The 17,641-nt window shown below is 36.3% G+C and overlaps 1 protein-coding gene across 1 annotated transcript; it reads right to left on the bottom strand.

Moving 5' to 3' along the window:
- Positions 1 to 1,509: 1,509 nt before the first annotated feature.
- On the bottom strand, positions 1,510 to 17,271 carry TNFAIP6 (TNF alpha induced protein 6). Its single transcript, XM_066345238.1, has 6 exons — positions 17,123 to 17,271; positions 13,994 to 14,131; positions 10,782 to 10,943; positions 7,349 to 7,577; positions 3,969 to 4,009; positions 1,510 to 2,684 (listed from the first exon to the last, which is right to left on the bottom strand). Exons 1-6 carry the CDS (start codon positions 17,214 to 17,216, stop codon positions 2,515 to 2,517), a joined length of 834 nt encoding a protein of 277 aa, XP_066201335.1. The 5' UTR covers positions 17,217 to 17,271; the 3' UTR covers positions 1,510 to 2,514.
- Between the last annotated feature and the right edge of the window lie 370 nt (positions 17,272 to 17,641).

The raw sequence follows: 17,641 nt of genomic DNA, 5'->3' as shown, positions 1-17,641 counted from the left end.
TGATTCACCATCCCTTGGAAGTTTCTCGTAAGTCAACCCATAGTCTCTTCAGTCTCCCTCTTTTGAATATGTTATTTACTTTCTGCCAGGACCCTGAGTATTACATTGACTCAAGGAAATTGCCCCAGCATCTCTCCCTTCTCTAAGTTTATTCCCTTCAAGAAAGCCTTCTTTCAACCCAGTTCCCATGACAGTTACCATTTCCTTGATAGCCACACTCACTACCTCCAATTCTTTCCTTTAGATCAGTGGTAGTCAACCTGGTCCCTATTGCCCACTAGTGGGTGTTCCAGCTTTCATGGTGGGCGGTAGTGGAGCAACCAAAGTATAAAAAGATAGATTTAACTATAGTAAATTGTTTTATAAAGATTTATTCTGCCAAGCTTAGCAAAAATCCAACAGAAAGTACTTAGTAAGTAATTATTATTATATTCTTTAACTTTGCTTTATAAATTTTATAAAGTAAAGTTACTTCCCTACTTTATAAATCACCATTACTGTGGAACCGGTGGATGGTTAGAAAATATTACTACTAACAGAGATTCAAAAGTGGGTAGTAGGTATAAAAAGGTTGACTACCCCTGTTTAGATCAATCTCCAATAAACTCCAATTAGGCCTTTGTCTTCTCCCATTGAAAATGCTCATCAAAGTCACCAACGATCTTCATGTTGCTAAACCCTATTGCCATTTTCAGTACTCATTTGTAGATTTACTGGCAGTATTTAACACAATTATTTCCTTCAACTTAATACATTTTCCACTTGGCTTTTAGGACCCCACAGGATTTTCTTTTTAACTCACCCTTTGCTCCTTCTCAGTCTTCTCTGCTGATCTTTTTCTTTCAAGGTTTAGTTCTTAGCCTTTCTTTTTTTAAAGCTACACTTACTCCTTTAGTAATTTAATAACTTATGTTCTATTTTTAATATATAGTTTACTAATTTATTATGTTAATTAGTTATTGTGTCTCTCTCTATACCAGAAGCTTCCCCAAGCTTAGGGATTTTTGTTTATTTGGCTCTTGGTTATTGTTCAAGTGTCTAGAACAGTACCTGGAAGATAATTTTTTGTTAAATTTAATTGGATAATGACAATTACCCATCATATGCAGAATAGCAACTATGATCTTTACCTTCTAAAAAAACAAAAAAAAAATCATAAAGCAACAAAAATAAAATACAAATGACTAAATATCTAAACTTTGAAGAATAGAGTGAAGATATAAAATGGAGTTACTATGGTCAAACTGCTAAATTATTAAAATAAAGTAGGTTGAGCCATGAGGAAATAGTTCTATTATTGCCATTTACTAATCTGGGAACTTAAACTTGTGAAATTTCCAGTCTTGCATCAGTACCTAGATGGACATCAGGTCATTGTACATTAATACCTGGCCATACATCAAACGCTCAGATGACCATCTGAATGACCTCAAGAAGAAATTGTTCCATTAGACTACTGGACGTCTGAATATTACCATTGTCTATGTAAGAAACATTGAGACATGTAGAGAATTTTTATGAGTTTATTTGAGCCAAACTGACAACCATTGCCAGGAAACAAAATCTCAACGGACTAAGAAAATGCTCTGGAGAGTGGCAGTTTTGCAACTTATTCTGTACATTAGAATTAAATGAGAAGACGTCAGCAGGGTTATATGAAGTCTATTGGTGGTAGATTAGAGAAGTGGGAAAAAGCAAAGTGAGGAAATCACTGAGATCGGGTAAAGAGTAAAATGGAGAGACACAAACTTCTTTAAATTGGTGGATACAGGATAGTTAACACTTACAGTCATATGGAGATAGTATGTAGGGAACAAGATAACAATGAGGGTTTTGTGATCTCTGCTCTGGTCCAGTGGGTATACCCTGAGGGGTCTGGAAAAGGGGGATTATTCTGACATTTTAAGGGTATGTTATCTTAGATGCAAAAAGATAAGACAGGCTCTCTTAAGGTAATGATTGACCTTTGTCAAGGAAGCTATGGGGTATTCAATGATATTTATTGAAGCAATATTTACAAAAACAATCTAAAATTCCCACATTAGAGACAAGCTTAAATAAAGTATAGAACAATCACAACATAGAACATTTTACAGCTGTTCAAAATTATGTTTTGTATAATACTCAATGATATGGGAAAATGCTTAAGCCATATAGTTTCAAGGTTTAAAAAAACCTTGAATATAAAATATAAAGGTATGAGCAGAATTCCAAAAATTCAAATACAAATATATATATATAAAAACACATATACAGATACCACAAATCAACAAGTGAATAAAGAAAAAAATATATAAATGGTAACACCTGTTATTTTCATGCAGTGAAATTAGGAGAGATTCGTTTTTTTCATTTAGAATTTTCTGCATTTTACAATTTTTCAAAATTATCAGGTATTGTATTTACATTTAGAAAAGTAATAAATAAATGTTAATAACAATAATAACATTACAAAAGTGAGATCCAAAAGGTTCCAAAAGGTATAAACATAAATACTAAATGTCCTTTTTGGTTTTATAAATGGCTAAATCTTCCGGCTAAAAAGTTTTTATTTCCAGTAGAAGTACTATTTGTATTTTTTCCTTGACTGGATTTCGATAGAGGATCCACTGCAACATACTTGATTTGGAAACCTCCTGCCGTCACTGAAGCATCACTCAGAAACTTTAAGGTCATGACATTTCCTGGGGAGAGGAGGATGCAAGAGAACAAAGATGATACTGTCCTTCAATTTAGCTAACAAAAATGTCACGTTTCAGGGCGTCCTTTGGACTCTCCCTCCCTCTCTGTAAAAATAGGATTCTTATCTTCTAATTACCTCTTCCAGCCCTTACGGTATTTTCTTTCAACTTTCTGTTAATATAAAATATGTCCTCAAGAAAAGAATCTGAGATAGACCAAAGGTTGAATAGCTTACAAAGCCTAGGAAGATTGTAGCAGAGTAATGAATTAGTAAGTTTCAAGCATTGTCCATTCAAGAATTGAACAAGGAGTTACATCTCTCGTAATAATGATGAATACACGAGAATTGTGTCCACTGCAAAGCTAAAGGGTAGAAGTAATCTAGGTCTTAGTATCTGAGCTTGAGGACTGTTATTTTTAGTTGCATAAGCACTGTAATCATTTTATGACTTGGAGAAAAATTAGAGCATGTAAAATGCCAACTATTAATACTGGTGATTAAAAAAATCTAAAAAAATAAAGGTCCTTAGAAAATAACAGTTTTGGTTAATAGTGGTATTGCCTACTGAGATAAACTTTGGATACTACAGGGACATTTTTTGAGGTACATTTCATGGAACAAAGTCACACAAAATAATTTGCAGGACGTAAAAGGTTTGGAAAACATTGCCTACCATAGCTAAGTTTTTGAGATTTACTATGTGAAATTAACAAATTAAAAGGATTCTGACATCTTCTAATAAAGAAACCTGTTTAACATTATTTAACCCAATGTTACCCAAATTTATTTGCCCTTAAAACCCCTTTCTCATTTACCATCTATTGAAAACATTTCACAGTTCTGTGTTTTTTACAACTCTCCCTGGGAAATTCAATACTAAGATAAAAATGCAATAAACATGATGTAAAATTTTTTCAGCGACAGAAGACATTTTTAACAACTTTATAAATTACTTCAATTCTTTGTCAATGAAAAAATTTGGCCTTTTACTACATTTTATGGAAATCATAAGCTCCAGCAGTATTCATGGATTTGCAGATTCAAGACTATCTCAGACTACATTTGCTGCAAATAATAAGACTCTATACATTTTCAGTGCATGGAGTTGGCATAAATCCTTAAGTATAAACAAATACATTTGTGAATTTTATAAGCCAGCAAGCTACGTCTGTCCATAGATCTCTCCACTATAAAAAGTGAGTACTAATGACTATTGGGTCCTTCACTTTCAAAGATACCATGAGAAAATAAATCATAGTTTTTCTCCTTAATTTAAAGCCATTACCTGTACTAATGATATCTTCTGGAAGCTCATCTCCACAGTATCTAAAAGGGAATTTTTAAAAAAGAGAGATCACATGAATGAATATTATACAATTATTGCAAGTAGCTCTTACTGATAACTAAAGTGCTTTATTTCCCTTAAGAAACAGCTTATTTCCTAAAAGGAAAAAAAAAAAAGAAACGGCTCATTTTTTATTACTTTATAGTGTTTTACTGTTTCTTTGTAAAATTTGTATTTGTAAGAAAAAGAGGATAAAACATTGTTTAAAGTAACCTTCTCAAAGCATTAATGAGATTCTTAAGAAGAGATATGTAGCTTTTTGATTCTGTGTACCTGCAAAACTAATTGTGTAGTAGACAATTTGAATCATTTTGGAAAAATTAAAAATTTGTTTCTGATTAATCTCAAAGTTTTCTTCAAACTTGAAGGAAAATTGGTGTATATGGTAATATGGTGGTATTATATTTTGAATTCTAGAGTAGACAGATTTAAATGTGGAAAAATTATATTGGAACTTATAGATATAGGAAGGATTGGTTTTTATATGAATCATGTCTTGAAAGGAACTTTCTTGCACATTATATAAAAGTTAAAGGTTTTGTCAGTTTCTGTAAAGTGCAATTCATTCCAGATGGGAGGAGAAATCTATTATAAAGGTACCGTATTTCTCCATGTATAAGATGATCCCATGTATAAGATGCACCTCAATTTTAGGGCCTGAGATTTGAAGAAAAAATATATTACATAAAGTTATTGAACTCAAGTTTTATTGATCATAAAATTTATACAACTTCATCACTGTCAAAACTCCCATCCATTAGCTTGTCCTCATCTGTGTCTGATGACAAACCACTGTCTTCAACAATGAGCACAAAAACAAGCATGAAAAAACAGGAAATGCAAGTAAAAAAATCTACAACCATTGTATAAGATGCATCCAGTTTTTAGACCCCAAATTTTCCAAAAAAGTGAGTCTTATACATGGGAAAATATGGTAAATCACACACTATAAATTTATAGCCTGTTTAAAACCTTTGAAAAATATTGTATGTGTGTGTATATATAAATATATTTTTATTTATTTTATTTTATTTTTTACAGAGACAGAGAGAGAGGGATAGATAGGGACAGACAGACAGGAATGGACAGAGATGAGAAGCATCAATCATCAGTTTTTCGTTGTGACACCTTAGTTGCTCATTGCTTTCTCATATGTGCCTTGACTGTGGGCCTTCAGCAGACTGAGTAACCCCTTGCTCAAGCCAGCGACCTTGAGTCCAAGCTTTGCTCAAACCAGATGAGCCTGTGCTCAAGCTGGCGACCTTGGGGTCTCGAACCTGGGTCCTCCACATTCCAGTCCGACGCTCTATCCACTGCACCACCGCCTGGTCAGGCTATAATATTTTTTTGCCTAGGCTTAGTAGCTCAGTTGGTTAGACCAGTGGTCCCCAACCTTTTTTGGGCCACGGACTGGTTTAATGTCAGAAAATATTTTCACAGACCAGCCTTTAGGGTGGGACGGATAAATGTATCACGTGACTGAGACAAGTGTCAAGAGTGAGTCTTAGACAGATGTAACAGAGGGAATCTGGTCATTTTTAAAAAATAAAATATCATTCAGACTTAAATATAAATAAAACAGAGATAATATTATAAGTTATTTATTCTTTCTCTGTGGACCAGTACCAAATGGCCCATAGACTGGTACCAGTTCGTGGCCCCGGGGGTTGGGGACCACTGGGTTAGACCATTGTCCCAATATATTAATGTAGTGGGTTCAATCTGCAGTCAGGGCACGTACAAGAATCAACTAATACATAACTAAGTGAAACAACAAATTGATGTTTCTCTCTCTCTGTCTAAAAATTAGTAAATAATAATTAAAAAAATTTAATAGTATACATTTTTATCTAGGGCTATAATTGATTTTTAAAACTATAGAACAAAAGCACCCTGATTCCCAATGTAAGAGGTACATTCTTTCAAAAAATATTTTCTTTTTAATTCCTCCAACATACTTCATGTCTTCTTCAAAACACTTTAAAATCTATTTGTACTTGTTCTATAGCAGTAATCTCAGCCAAAGAACCAAGCAAAACAAAGCAAAAAACACTTCCTTCCAAAAATTGTTGTTCATTTATGCAAGAAATGCCTTTGTTTTTCTGTCTTTTTAATTACGCATTTCAAAGTCAACATAAAAACTATTGAGTCTGCCATTTTTAACTGTCCCATATTTCTTTATTAAATTACTGTCATCGGTAATGGAGATTTGATAACTGACAGTCTGTTGATAATGGATAGTCTAAAATACACATTATTAAATGGTGACCTGAATATATAAAACACTTAATTGCACACCTTTTAAATTGAAATATTTTGTAAGGCTCTCAAAATTTAAACTATATATATGAAAAATTTGGGGTGAGGACACAAAAATATTGTGTCCAGCATGTTAAAAACCAAGGGAAAAATATTAAAGCAAGGACCATCTGTTTTTATGGCAAGGAAAGAGATTTTTAAGAAGCTACCCATTGGCCCTGGCCTGTTGGCTCAGTGGTAGAGCGTTGGCCTGGCGTGCAGGAGTCCCAAGTTCAATTTCCGGCCAGGGCACACAGGAGAAGCGCCCATCTGCTTCTCCACCCCTCCCCCTCTCCTTCTTCTCTGTCTCTCTCTTCCCCTCCCACAGTCGAGGCTCCATTGGAGCAAAGATGGCCTGGGCGCTGAGGATGGCTCTGTGGCCTCTGCCTCAGGCGCTAGAATGGCTCTGGTTGCAACAGAGCAACGTCCCAGATAGGCAGAGCATCGCCCCCTGGTGGGCATGCCGGGTGGATCCCAGTCGGGCGCATGCAGGAGTCTGTCTGACTGCCTCCCTGTTTCCAGCTTCAGAAAAAAAAAAAAAAAAAAAAAGAAGCTATCCATCATAGGTTTAGCTAAATCGTATGAAAGAAGGGGCTATGCTTTGTTTATTTACCTTGTACCTATAAAAGTTATCACAATGCTTTGTACACAGAACAAAGGCACCAATTACTGAATTTGTGATTATTTTTAGAGGCTGACAGAAATTAGAACACTTAGAAACCTCAACAAATTTCCCATCTCACATCTTTCTTTTTCCTGCTGTTAGTCAATCTTGAGATATTTATAAGTAGACTAATTGTTACAACTTAATAATCAAAAGGCAGCTATCATTTTAATAAGTAGCAGCTGACTATAGCTTAACTTGTTAAGAAAAATTTTTGTTAAAAAAAGATACGGTATTGTAGGAGTATAGAAGCACCGGAAATCAATATTGTATGGACAGGTGGGGAAAAAAATTGAAGAAACATCAAACACAATTTTGAATGTTCCTTTACCTTCCTGTATGGGGAAACAACACGTACCTTCCCACAAAGCCATGAACATCATCATAACTGTCATATACTTCAACATAGTCAGCCAAGCAAGCTGGGTCATCTTCAAGGTCAAAGTCCAAAAAACTCAAGTGTACACGCTGACCATACTTAAGTCTAATATGCCAGTAGCAGATTTGGTTATCCTCATACTCATTTGGGAAGCCTGGAGATTTAAAAATTCTTTTTGGATCTGTAAAGACACCACCACATTCTTTTGCTGAAATAAAAAACAAACAAACAAAAAAGATAAGAAAGCAATAGAAAAAAATTATTCTTACTTTAAAATGATATTCATGTCTTATTGTTCATCTGTTGATTACTCTTTTTTTCAATTGGTTACTCTTTATGAAATAATAAAGAAATTACTTAATATACAACATCTTTAATATGTAATACATTCTTGTAGCTAAAGAATAAATGTATTTTGCCTGACCAGTGGTAGTGCAGTGGATAGAGCATGAACCTGGGATGCCGAAATCGCAGGTTTGAAACCCCAAGATCACCGGCTTGAGCACGGGCTCATCTGTCTTGAGCACAGGCTCACCAGCTTGAGCATGGAGTCGCTGGCTTGAGTACGGGATCATCTGTATGATCCCGTGGTCACTGGTCACTGGCGTGAGCCCAAAGATTGCTGGCTTGAAGCCCAAGGTCATTGGCTTGAGCAAAGTGTCACTGGGCTTGGCTAGAGACCCCCAGTCAAGGCACATATGAGAAACAATTAATGAACAACTAAAGTGCCACAACTTCTTAAGAGTTTGTGTTTGTTTGTTTTTGTGACAGAGACAGAAAGAGAGACAGATAAGGACAGACGGACAGGAAAGGAGAGAGATGAGAAGCATCAAGTCTTTGTTGTGGCACTTTAGTTGTTCATTGATTGCCTTGGCCGGGGGCTACAGCAAAGTGAGTGACCCCTTGCTCAAGCCCGTGACCTTGGGCTCAAGCCAGCGACCATGGGGTCATGCCTATGATTTCACGCTCAAGCCAGCTACCCGGCTCTCAATCTGGTGAGCCTGCGTTCAAGCCAGTGATCTTGGGGTTGTGAACCTGGGTCCTCTGCATCCCAGTCTGATGCTCTATCTACTGCACCACCACTTGTCAGGAGCCACAACTAAGCTGATACTTCTCATCTCTCTCCCTTTATCTGTCTGTCTCTCTAAAAGAAAAGAAGAATAAATGTATTTTTCATCTATAGTTGTTCAACTCTGTAAAATAGATACAGTATTTGCGATTTTAAAAAAATGGCAATAAAATAGTAATTTAATTAATTGTTACATTAATTATGTTACATTAATTTAAAAAATGTGGTTACAGCCTGGCCTGTGGTGGTGCAGTGGATCAAGCGTTGACCGGGAATGCTGAGGTCGCCGGTTCAAAACCCTGGGCTTGCCTGGTTAGGGCACATATGGGAGTTGATGCTTCCTGCTCCTCCCCCTTCCTCTCTCTCTCTCTCTCTCTCTCTCTCTCTCTTCTCTAAAATGAATAAATAAATAAAAATAATTTAAATTTAAAAAAAATGTGGTTACATTTTTTTGCTTCTTTAATTTTTTTTTTTTTTTTTTTTTTTTTTTTTTTTTTTTTTTTGAGTGAGAGGCAGGGAGAGAGAAAGACAGAAGGACATAGAGCTGTTTTTGTATTTGCCCTGACTGGGAATTGAACCAGCAACCTCTGCACTTCAGGACAATGCTCTAACCAACAGAGCTATTTGGCCAGGGCATCTTTTTATGTTTTGAGCATAGAATACACAAAGCTTATGTGTACACTTCCATGTGCTTTGACAAATAAATATATCCATGTTACCATAGCCTCATCAAGATAGCAGGGATTTTAATTAATTAATTTATTTTTTTGTCCTGTGGTATCACCACTGTGTTTTCAGGAACTTAAATATTTAGAATAATGAGTCCAATAAATTCTGCTTGGAAAATCATTAAAGAATTTTAGGATTACAGAGACCTTGAAGGTCACTTCAACACAGGTAAAAGGAGTAATTTATAACCTTCCTATACGTTTTTTTTTGTTTGTTTTTTTTACTGGTTTTAAATGAACACCTTAATCTTATTTGAAGATTTAGTCAAAATATTTATGTTTGTTTTTTCAAATAAATTTTCATTTATAGGTTTATGTTGTGGCACATAACCCACTATAGGAACAACCTCTGCCAGAACCAGTGACTTGCAGTGTGACCTAGAGAATTGCCTGTATAAATATATTGAAGAAACAGAGAGAGAGGAAGCGAGAGGGAGGAAAAGAAGATATTAGTGAATTAGTAACAATGACTAAAGTATGTCAAAGTGATTTGGAAATTATTGTCCTATATAAATGCACTATAAATATTTATTCATATTTGATGTCAAGTGGGAGTAAGTGATAGCTCTAGGTAAAATTCTTTTGTACTTGAAATATATATTATTTATATATTGAGATATAAATTAGTTACAAGGATGAGAGACTGCTCTCTAGTGGTTAATATCATTAAACAATAAATTCTATAATAATATGCTAAAACTTTACTATAACTCTCCTACTGTGTCACGGACTTTCTTATAAGGTAGAGCCAAATGTGACACCTCTTGAGGGTGTTTACAATTATAAACGAAGGAAAGGCTTAGTGACACGTTCTAACACCTTGTAATATTATCCTGGAGGAAATACATCCAAAAAGAATAGTCTCTAATTTTCTCCAAGAACATGAACAAAAAGTAAACTTATAGTAATGATAATGAGTTAATTTTCTCTTTAAATTTTTCCTAGCTACTATCTACCCTGGAAAAATAATAGGAATAAAAATATATGATATGATGATAACAAGTATATCCAATAGGTAATTGTTAAAATAAACCGCAGAGTGAGAGTTGCTTAGTTTGGAAGTTGAAGAATTGATGCACAAAAATAAATTAGGGAGTTTGTCTATTCTGTCTCCTTTTCCCCATTCTATAAAAGGGATAATTTTGAACAGTTAACATTTGGAAGTATCATTTAATTATTTTAGCTAATTAAGTGTAACAAGTTCAGAACCTGCTTTTTTTTCCCATTGTGGTCAGGAAGTTTCATGGCACAAAAAAAATCCAAATTAAAAAAAAAAAAAAAAAAAAGATCCAAATTCATGATCTTACCTGCCTACTAATTATTGGCTGTGTAATTTTGAATAAGTTACTTAAGCTCCTAAATTCTCAGTTTCTTGATTTCTAAAATGGGTATAACAATAGCTTTTTGCAGGGTGGTGAATATTGAGTAACAATGTAGATTAAGAAACATAAAATTAGTGTCTGGCACAACAAAATCACTCTATGAATGGCAGTTATTAATAACTATCATCACCAAATTGATTTATCTCTGGAAGAACAAGCTATTTTATTTTAATAGACTCTTAGTGACATATAACTGTTTTTGCAAAACATTAAACTTGTTATTTTTAACAAACCATGTGGGTTGTAGCAATAGGCATCCCATCTTTCACTTCTGTTGAGACGGACTCCGTAATCAATAATACCAGTTTTTCCAAATCCACAGTTGGACCCTGGCTTCACAATGGGGTATCCAACTCTGCCCTTGGCCATCCACCCAGCAGCACAGACATGAAATCCTGCAGAAGAATGAAAGAGTTTAACGCTTAACTGGTAAATCTCTTCAGCCAAGAAAAGGTCATCTTTACCAAGGTACTCCCTTCCAACAGTGAGTTTCTTAGCTGCCCAAATTCAGTTCATGTAAAAGGGGAAAACTGTTTTCTCAAAAAATAAAATTGGGCCTGACCAGACTGTGGCGCAGTGGATAGAGCATCGACCTGGGACTCTGAGGACCCAGGTTTGAAATCCCAATGTTGCCAGCTTGAGCTTGGGCTTGTCTGGTTTGAGTGCAGGCTCACCAGCTTGAGTGCGGGGTTGCTGGCTTAAGCATGGGATCATAGACATGACCCGATGGGTGCCTGCTTGAGCAAGAGGTCACAGGCTTGGCTGGAGCCCGCCCCCTCCACCCTCTGTCAAACCACATATGAGAAAGCGATCAATGAACAACTGAGGTGCTGCAATGAAGAATTGATGCTTCTCATCTCTCTCCCTTCTGTATATCCCTGTCTGTCTCTGTCTCTCTCACTCTCTAAAAGTAAATAATTAAATAAATAAATAGAATAAATAATAAAAATAAAATAAAATTAGGGCTCTGGCCACTTGGCTCAATGGATGGAGCATCAGCCTGGCATATGGACATCCTGGGTTCAATCTCAGGTCAGGACACACAAGAGAAGTGACCATCTGCTTCTCTCTCCCTCCCTTTCCTTCTTCTCTCTCCTCCTCTCCCATAGCCAGTGGCTCAGCTGGTTCAAGTGTTCATCCTGAGTGCTGATGATAGCTAGTTTAGTCCTAGCACATTCCCCTCAGGTGCTAAAAATAGCTTGGTTGGTTCAAGCATTGGCCCCAGACAGGGGTTGCTGGGTGGATCCTGGTCAGGGTGCATGCAGAAGTCTGTCTCACTATCTCCATTCCTCTCACTTAAAAAAAAAAAAAATAAATAAATAAATAATAAAATTAGAACACACATATATAAAATATAACATCTAATTTTTACTAGAAAATGATATCTTAAATAAAAAAGATGCAGATAAACTAGAAATTATAAAACCAAGGATCTGAAAACAATCTAAGTTCAGAGCTGGTGTCTTTTTACCAATGAGCTATCCAGTACTAGATAATTTCTGAAATTAACATCAATTCTGAAAAAAAAAATTTAAATGGTAGTTTAATTAATTTTTATTTCAGGATCAATTAAGATACTGCTAATATTTTTTTAATTGAAAAGGAATAAAAGCATTCATAAATTTCAAACAAAGCCTCAGCTGTTTTTTTTGCTCAACTTTGGAGGATGTTTAAATATTTGCCAGTGCCATCTATGACAATTGTATTTGAAGTCCAGGGCAGCTAGTAATGGCTCTGGTTTTTGTATCCATTATTCCAGTTAATGTCACACTCAGTCCTGTGGGAACAGATTGAGCAGTTATCTGAGGAGACTGTGGGATATTTTAGAGCAGTGGTCCCCAACCTTTTTTGGGCCGCGGACTGGTTAATGTCAGAAAATATTTTCACGGACTGGTCTTTAGGGTGGGAATGGATAAATGTATCACATGACTGAGTCAAGCGTCAAGAGTGAGTCTTAGATGGATGTAACAAAGGGAATCTGGTCATCTTTAAAAAATAAAACATCGTTCAGACTTAAATATAAATAAAACGAAAATAATGTAAGTTATTTATTCTTTCTCAGCGGACCGGTACCAAATGGCCCACGGGCCAATACCGGTCAGTGGCCCGGGGTTGGGGACCACTGTTTTAGAGAACACCTGTGTTTTTGCCTTAGGTAATGTACAATAATAGCCTAAGTCTTCCAGGGATTCTCCTATCAAGCAAAAGTGTTTCTTCACTGGTGAAGAGTTCCAAATGGGGTGGCCTGTTGGAGTCTCCTGAAAGTCCAGGAGAGACAGTAGCAGCTATTTATTTTTTTAAATAAAGAAACAAAAAGCATTAGTTAACTACTGGGTTTTCAGCAGGTCTCCTGACATTATCTTCCAAGTTCCTTTCACCTGCTATCTTACAACTTGCTCATCCTTCTTTTCCTCATAGCTTTTGATCCTGAAATGCATTCTCCAACTTAGGGTTAAAAAAAAAAGAAAGAAAGGAAAAAGTTGAAAAATTTGAAAAATGTCACTAAATTCAATATTTCTCCCACCAAGTAAATTTCCTTGTCAGACTCAAGGAAGCAACATCATTCAACAGCTGCTGAGCCTGACCTGTGGTGGCGCAGTGGATAAAGTGTCAACCTGGAAACGCTGAGGTTGCCGGTTCAAAACCCTGGGCTTGTCTGATCAAGGCACATATGGGAGTTGATGCTTCCTGCTCCCCAACCCTCTATAATGAATAAATAAAATCTTAAAGAAAAACAAACAGCTGCTGAAAACCATACTCAGCAGTCAAGAAGAGATAGACTAGTATTAAAAATGAGTAGCAATGGGCCTGACTGGTGATGGCACAGTGGACAGAGTGAGGTCCCAGGTTCCATACTTTGCAGCTGCCGGCTTGAGCACAGGCCCATCAGCTTGAGCATGGGGGTGCTGGTTTGAGTGTGGGATCATCGACATGATCCCATGGTTGCTGGCTTTAACCCAAGGTCGCTGGCTTGAGCAAGGGGTCACTGACTCAGCTGGAGTCCCAGGTCAAGGCACATCCGAGAAGCCATCAATGAACAACTAAAATGCCACAACTATGGGTTGATGCTTCTCATCTTTCTCCCTTCCTCCATCTCTCTCTCAAAAAAAAAAAAAAAAAGAAAAGAAAAGAAAAGAAAAATAGCAAAGGCTTTAAATTTATGAAGTATGTGAATGATATTGAGATAATGTCTTCATTTTTAAAAATTTTTTATTTATTAGCTCATACTGGGTTGTGACCTCAAATAAGCTGCTAGTACTAGAAACTATCGGTTAGCTAGCTCTAGGCACAGACGATGGGAAAAGCCAGAGGGCAGAGATGTCACAGGGGCTTAGCGAACTGTTAGCACAGGGAAATAGACAAGTCTTATGAAGGGCTTACAGGAAAGATGCCATATTTTTTTTCCCACAAGAGTGAAAAAGAAGACCATTGTCAAGTCAGTTACCAATTTTTCTGGCTGCCTCCAGCTGCTTGTAGGTGGCGAGACGGCCACCTTCGTATTCACACACCGCCTTGGCCTCTGCGTAGGTGAGCTTGTATTTGCCAGACCGAGCTTCTCTGTGGTATACGCCTGCAGCTTGTTCTGTGAATTCACAAAATGTAAATGCACTACTATTATTCTGTGGAACAAGGGAAATTTTGTGGCCTCAGTTGGAAGATTACATCAGCTATTGTTCCTGCCAAAGTGTTCCCTGGATCAGCTGCCTTGGGTAGCTAAGTTTTCTTTATTAGAAAGCTTTGGGGAAAAATATGAATGAGGGGAATTTTAAGGGAATCTGGGAACACAGACAGAAACTTGAGGGTAAATTACGTTTCTGAACTGACAGCCTGAAAGAGTTGTAGTACAACATTGTGTTTCTACACTACCAAAGGTGACAAAGTTTTGACTATTTCTGGCTTTAAGCCATTTAAAACTTGACAAGGTCACTAATAGGGGAGGAAAGGTGGTGAAGTCAAAAGAAACCATAGAAATTGATTCATTACATAGACTCACAACGATGGAGAAAAATAAGCAAAATATCCATTTGAGGGAAATGACTAATGCAATATAATTGAGGATTTAGTAAACAAATCAAAAACTGAGGGAAAGTTTAAAGAAATCCAAAGCAAACAAATGTTGCATTAAAGAAGGAAGAAGTAGATTCAAACACAGCAGAGAAGAACTTGGGCACATCTAACTGATGGTTTCTACGTTCTTTATCTGTTTTGTCTTTTTAAGTTCACATTTGTTCCCAACATATTTTCGGTAGTGTTAAATCATACATGAGTGGTCTCCCAGTAGATCACTATTTAAATGGATTGTTTTGAGTTTGGAGTGCATTTTGCCATGGAAACAATGTGAAAAGACTCCCAGGACAATAATAACAACATAGCTCTAATAAGTTCTATGTAGACTCTCAGATTATGGTTCAGACCTTGTACCCTGACCTGGGCAGTCAGCCACCGTCAAGACCATTTCCAGTGAGAGTGGGTAGGTCTTGGCATGCAGTGACAATAAAGCCAGCAGTATTAGAAATATTATTTCTTGCTCTTCTCCCCAGGTTGAGGTTGGCACTGCTACACTTCAGTAAGAGATGCTGTTGGGCACTTTCTCTGTTTTTCTGGACTCCAAGGGTTCTTCTTACACATTAAATGGTAAAGACCCATTACTGAAGACCTTAGTCAATCTGATCCTTACAGGTCAGAGAACTCAAGGACATGGAAGTCATTTCCCCTTTGTAAGTCACCTACTGCCCATTGCCCTTCATATGGTAAAGCCTCAGTAACTTAACTTTCACTGGTTTTCAGTCTGGTTGTTTTGAGCATACAGGATGAAGTACTTTGCTAGGTGCCATGGATCAAGTCCTGTTCCCAAGCTAGTGGGCAATGCAAGTACAGACAATAACAATTTACAGTGGTTCAACTTACAATACCAGAGTTGAAAATCAACGTTAGGGGTCCTCTATTTCACTCAATCTTAGTCAAAAGGCTGAGAAACTTAGGGGTTCTCTATTTCAACCATCTCATATTACTAGGGTGGAACCGAGACCAAGGGTTTAAAATTCTTTGTTCTTGATAGTTGCTAGCCAATTTCTGCCTTCTAATCCAGCTCTTTTTCCTCTTTAAATAGTTTCTCACACTATATTGACCCAACCAACTGTAAACGATTTTTGCTAGTCTGACTGGTCAATAATTTGTCTCAGATTGAAGCAATGTGCAATTACCCCAAGCCTCAAACTTGCAACATACTATTAACAAGCTTTTGGGTTTGCTCTTCTTTACCTCTAGGACAGAACTTCTGTTGTTTAGGTTGATATTTAAGTAAAGTAAAAATTCACTTAAAAAATCAACAACAGCTCCAAATTACTTGATCATTAGAGCGTTTTACAGCATTTCAAAGTTCATCCATGTGGGTTTAATTCTTACCAGCTTCGTGACTAACAAATATGTGCATATTTCCTAAGTTTGATCGTGTGCAGTGAAAATAAACAGAGACCTGCTCGTTCCTCTAGTAAATCCCAGACCCTGTCTAGGCCAAATGAACCCCACTGCTCAGCACAAAACTAGTTCACTGGATCAAGCTGAAAAAGGAGGCAGTAAGGCTGTGCATTACAAATCAAGCTTTTTAATGAAATCCACATGCCTGCAGTTATTACCAGGGAGAAACATGCTGAAATATTCTACAGTGTGGACTGCATAGCAAGCATAAAATCAGGATGAAGGTTAATTTTTGCTTTCTCTTTATTTCTTTATTTTATAAAGGAATTCCATTATTTTTTTCTTCAGAATTCAAAATATTTTCACTATCAAACACAATCATGAACATAAAGCAATATTAATTTGTATCATTAGAATTAAAGCAATCCTTGAAATACTATAATGGGTTTTCAGTATTTGGCTTTTCTTGGTCTATTGTTTGTACTCATAGTTAGGCCCTTGTCATTCCTCACTTACATTTAACAAAACGAAACGACAAAAGAAACTTCTCATTGTGTAACAAAAAAAGTAGAAAAGTACATGGCTAGCTCAAACAGAAAGAATTGAAGTGGTGAGAATGCATTTAGAAATAAAAGGGTTTTTTTTTCATTTTTTTTCCTGTGTCACAAGCTATCTCTGTCAAACTAGTCAAAAGATGTTTGGTAAATGCAGGACATACTCTACAGGTCAGAGTACATGGAGCAATAGTTATAAAGTTGTTGTATATTCCATTTACCTATGTTTCTGTTACAATTACCTGCTACAAAATCTGACTGCTAATGCATTCAAATAAAACCAAAATAATATATTGGTGCTTTTGTTAAAGATATATTCCGCACTATACCACCACATTTGATTTTAAAATGGAATATAAATATTAATCTCTATTTCCTACTGAACGGTTTACTTTATAGAAAACTATTTTCAAATTTTAAAAGGCAAGAACACAATTTTAAACATGGTATAGGCATTCCAAAAGCTATCTGTCCTAAGCATTTTCTCTGAAAACATCAAGCCTGAGCAGAACCAGAAAATCTACTGCTTTGATTCACTTCTCCATGAATTCAAAGAAGTGACATTCCCCACAAGAAGCTCAATGATTGAAGAAGTTTCTTACCAAGCCATATGGAGTTATGAAAAACTCCATTCTTGTATCCCCATCCGTGAGCCTCTTCCCACAGCAAGACAAATAAGTACATTAAGATGATCATATCTCAGTTGTAGAGAAGTAATAGCCTATTAGGGGCTCCACAGGGTAAATTCTCAGAGCAGAGGCTGAAATGCAACCGAAACATCTGGTTTCCACATCTTTTAAATGGTTTTTTCAACTGTGAGGTCAGCAACTACTCTCCAATGGCATTTCCCGTTGTAGAGTTTCACAATTAACTCAGTGTCTGAAGCAAATCCTCTGACTCATTTGCATTGGCAACTGCAGCTAAGGATATAGTGATCATCTACATTTTAAAATTCACTTATTGGGAAAGGGTTCATTAATTCTGTCTATCACAAACACTTTTCTCTTAGGAAGTTTGTGTAATTTGGTGCAGATTCAGCACTGATTAAAAACCACAACTAAAAACTTTGGTGGGAATTTTATGAAAAAAATCTGAATGTCTTATTTATAGTAAGTCAATCA

The sequence above is a fragment of the Saccopteryx leptura genome, chromosome 7 (assembly GCF_036850995.1).
Source record: "Saccopteryx leptura isolate mSacLep1 chromosome 7, mSacLep1_pri_phased_curated, whole genome shotgun sequence".
NCBI lineage: Eukaryota > Metazoa > Chordata > Mammalia > Chiroptera > Emballonuridae > Saccopteryx > Saccopteryx leptura.
This window is presented reverse-complemented; position numbering and strand designations above follow the sequence as displayed.

What these genes read in the sequence shown, in the direction of transcription:
- TNFAIP6 (XM_066345238.1), bottom strand. Translation starts at nt 17,216, where the DNA reads ATGATCATCTTAATGTACTTATTTGTCTTGCTGTGGGAAGAGGCTCAC. An exon ending in GGAGGCAGCCAGAAAAATTG is followed by an intron (nt 10,944 to 13,993) that starts GTAACTGACTTG and finishes ATTCTTCTGCAG; the next exon opens with GATTTCATGTCTGTGCTGCT. An exon ending in GTTCATGGCTTTGTGGGAAG is followed by an intron (nt 4,010 to 7,348) that starts GTACGTGTTGTT and finishes ATTCCCTTTTAG; the next exon opens with ATACTGTGGAGATGAGCTTC.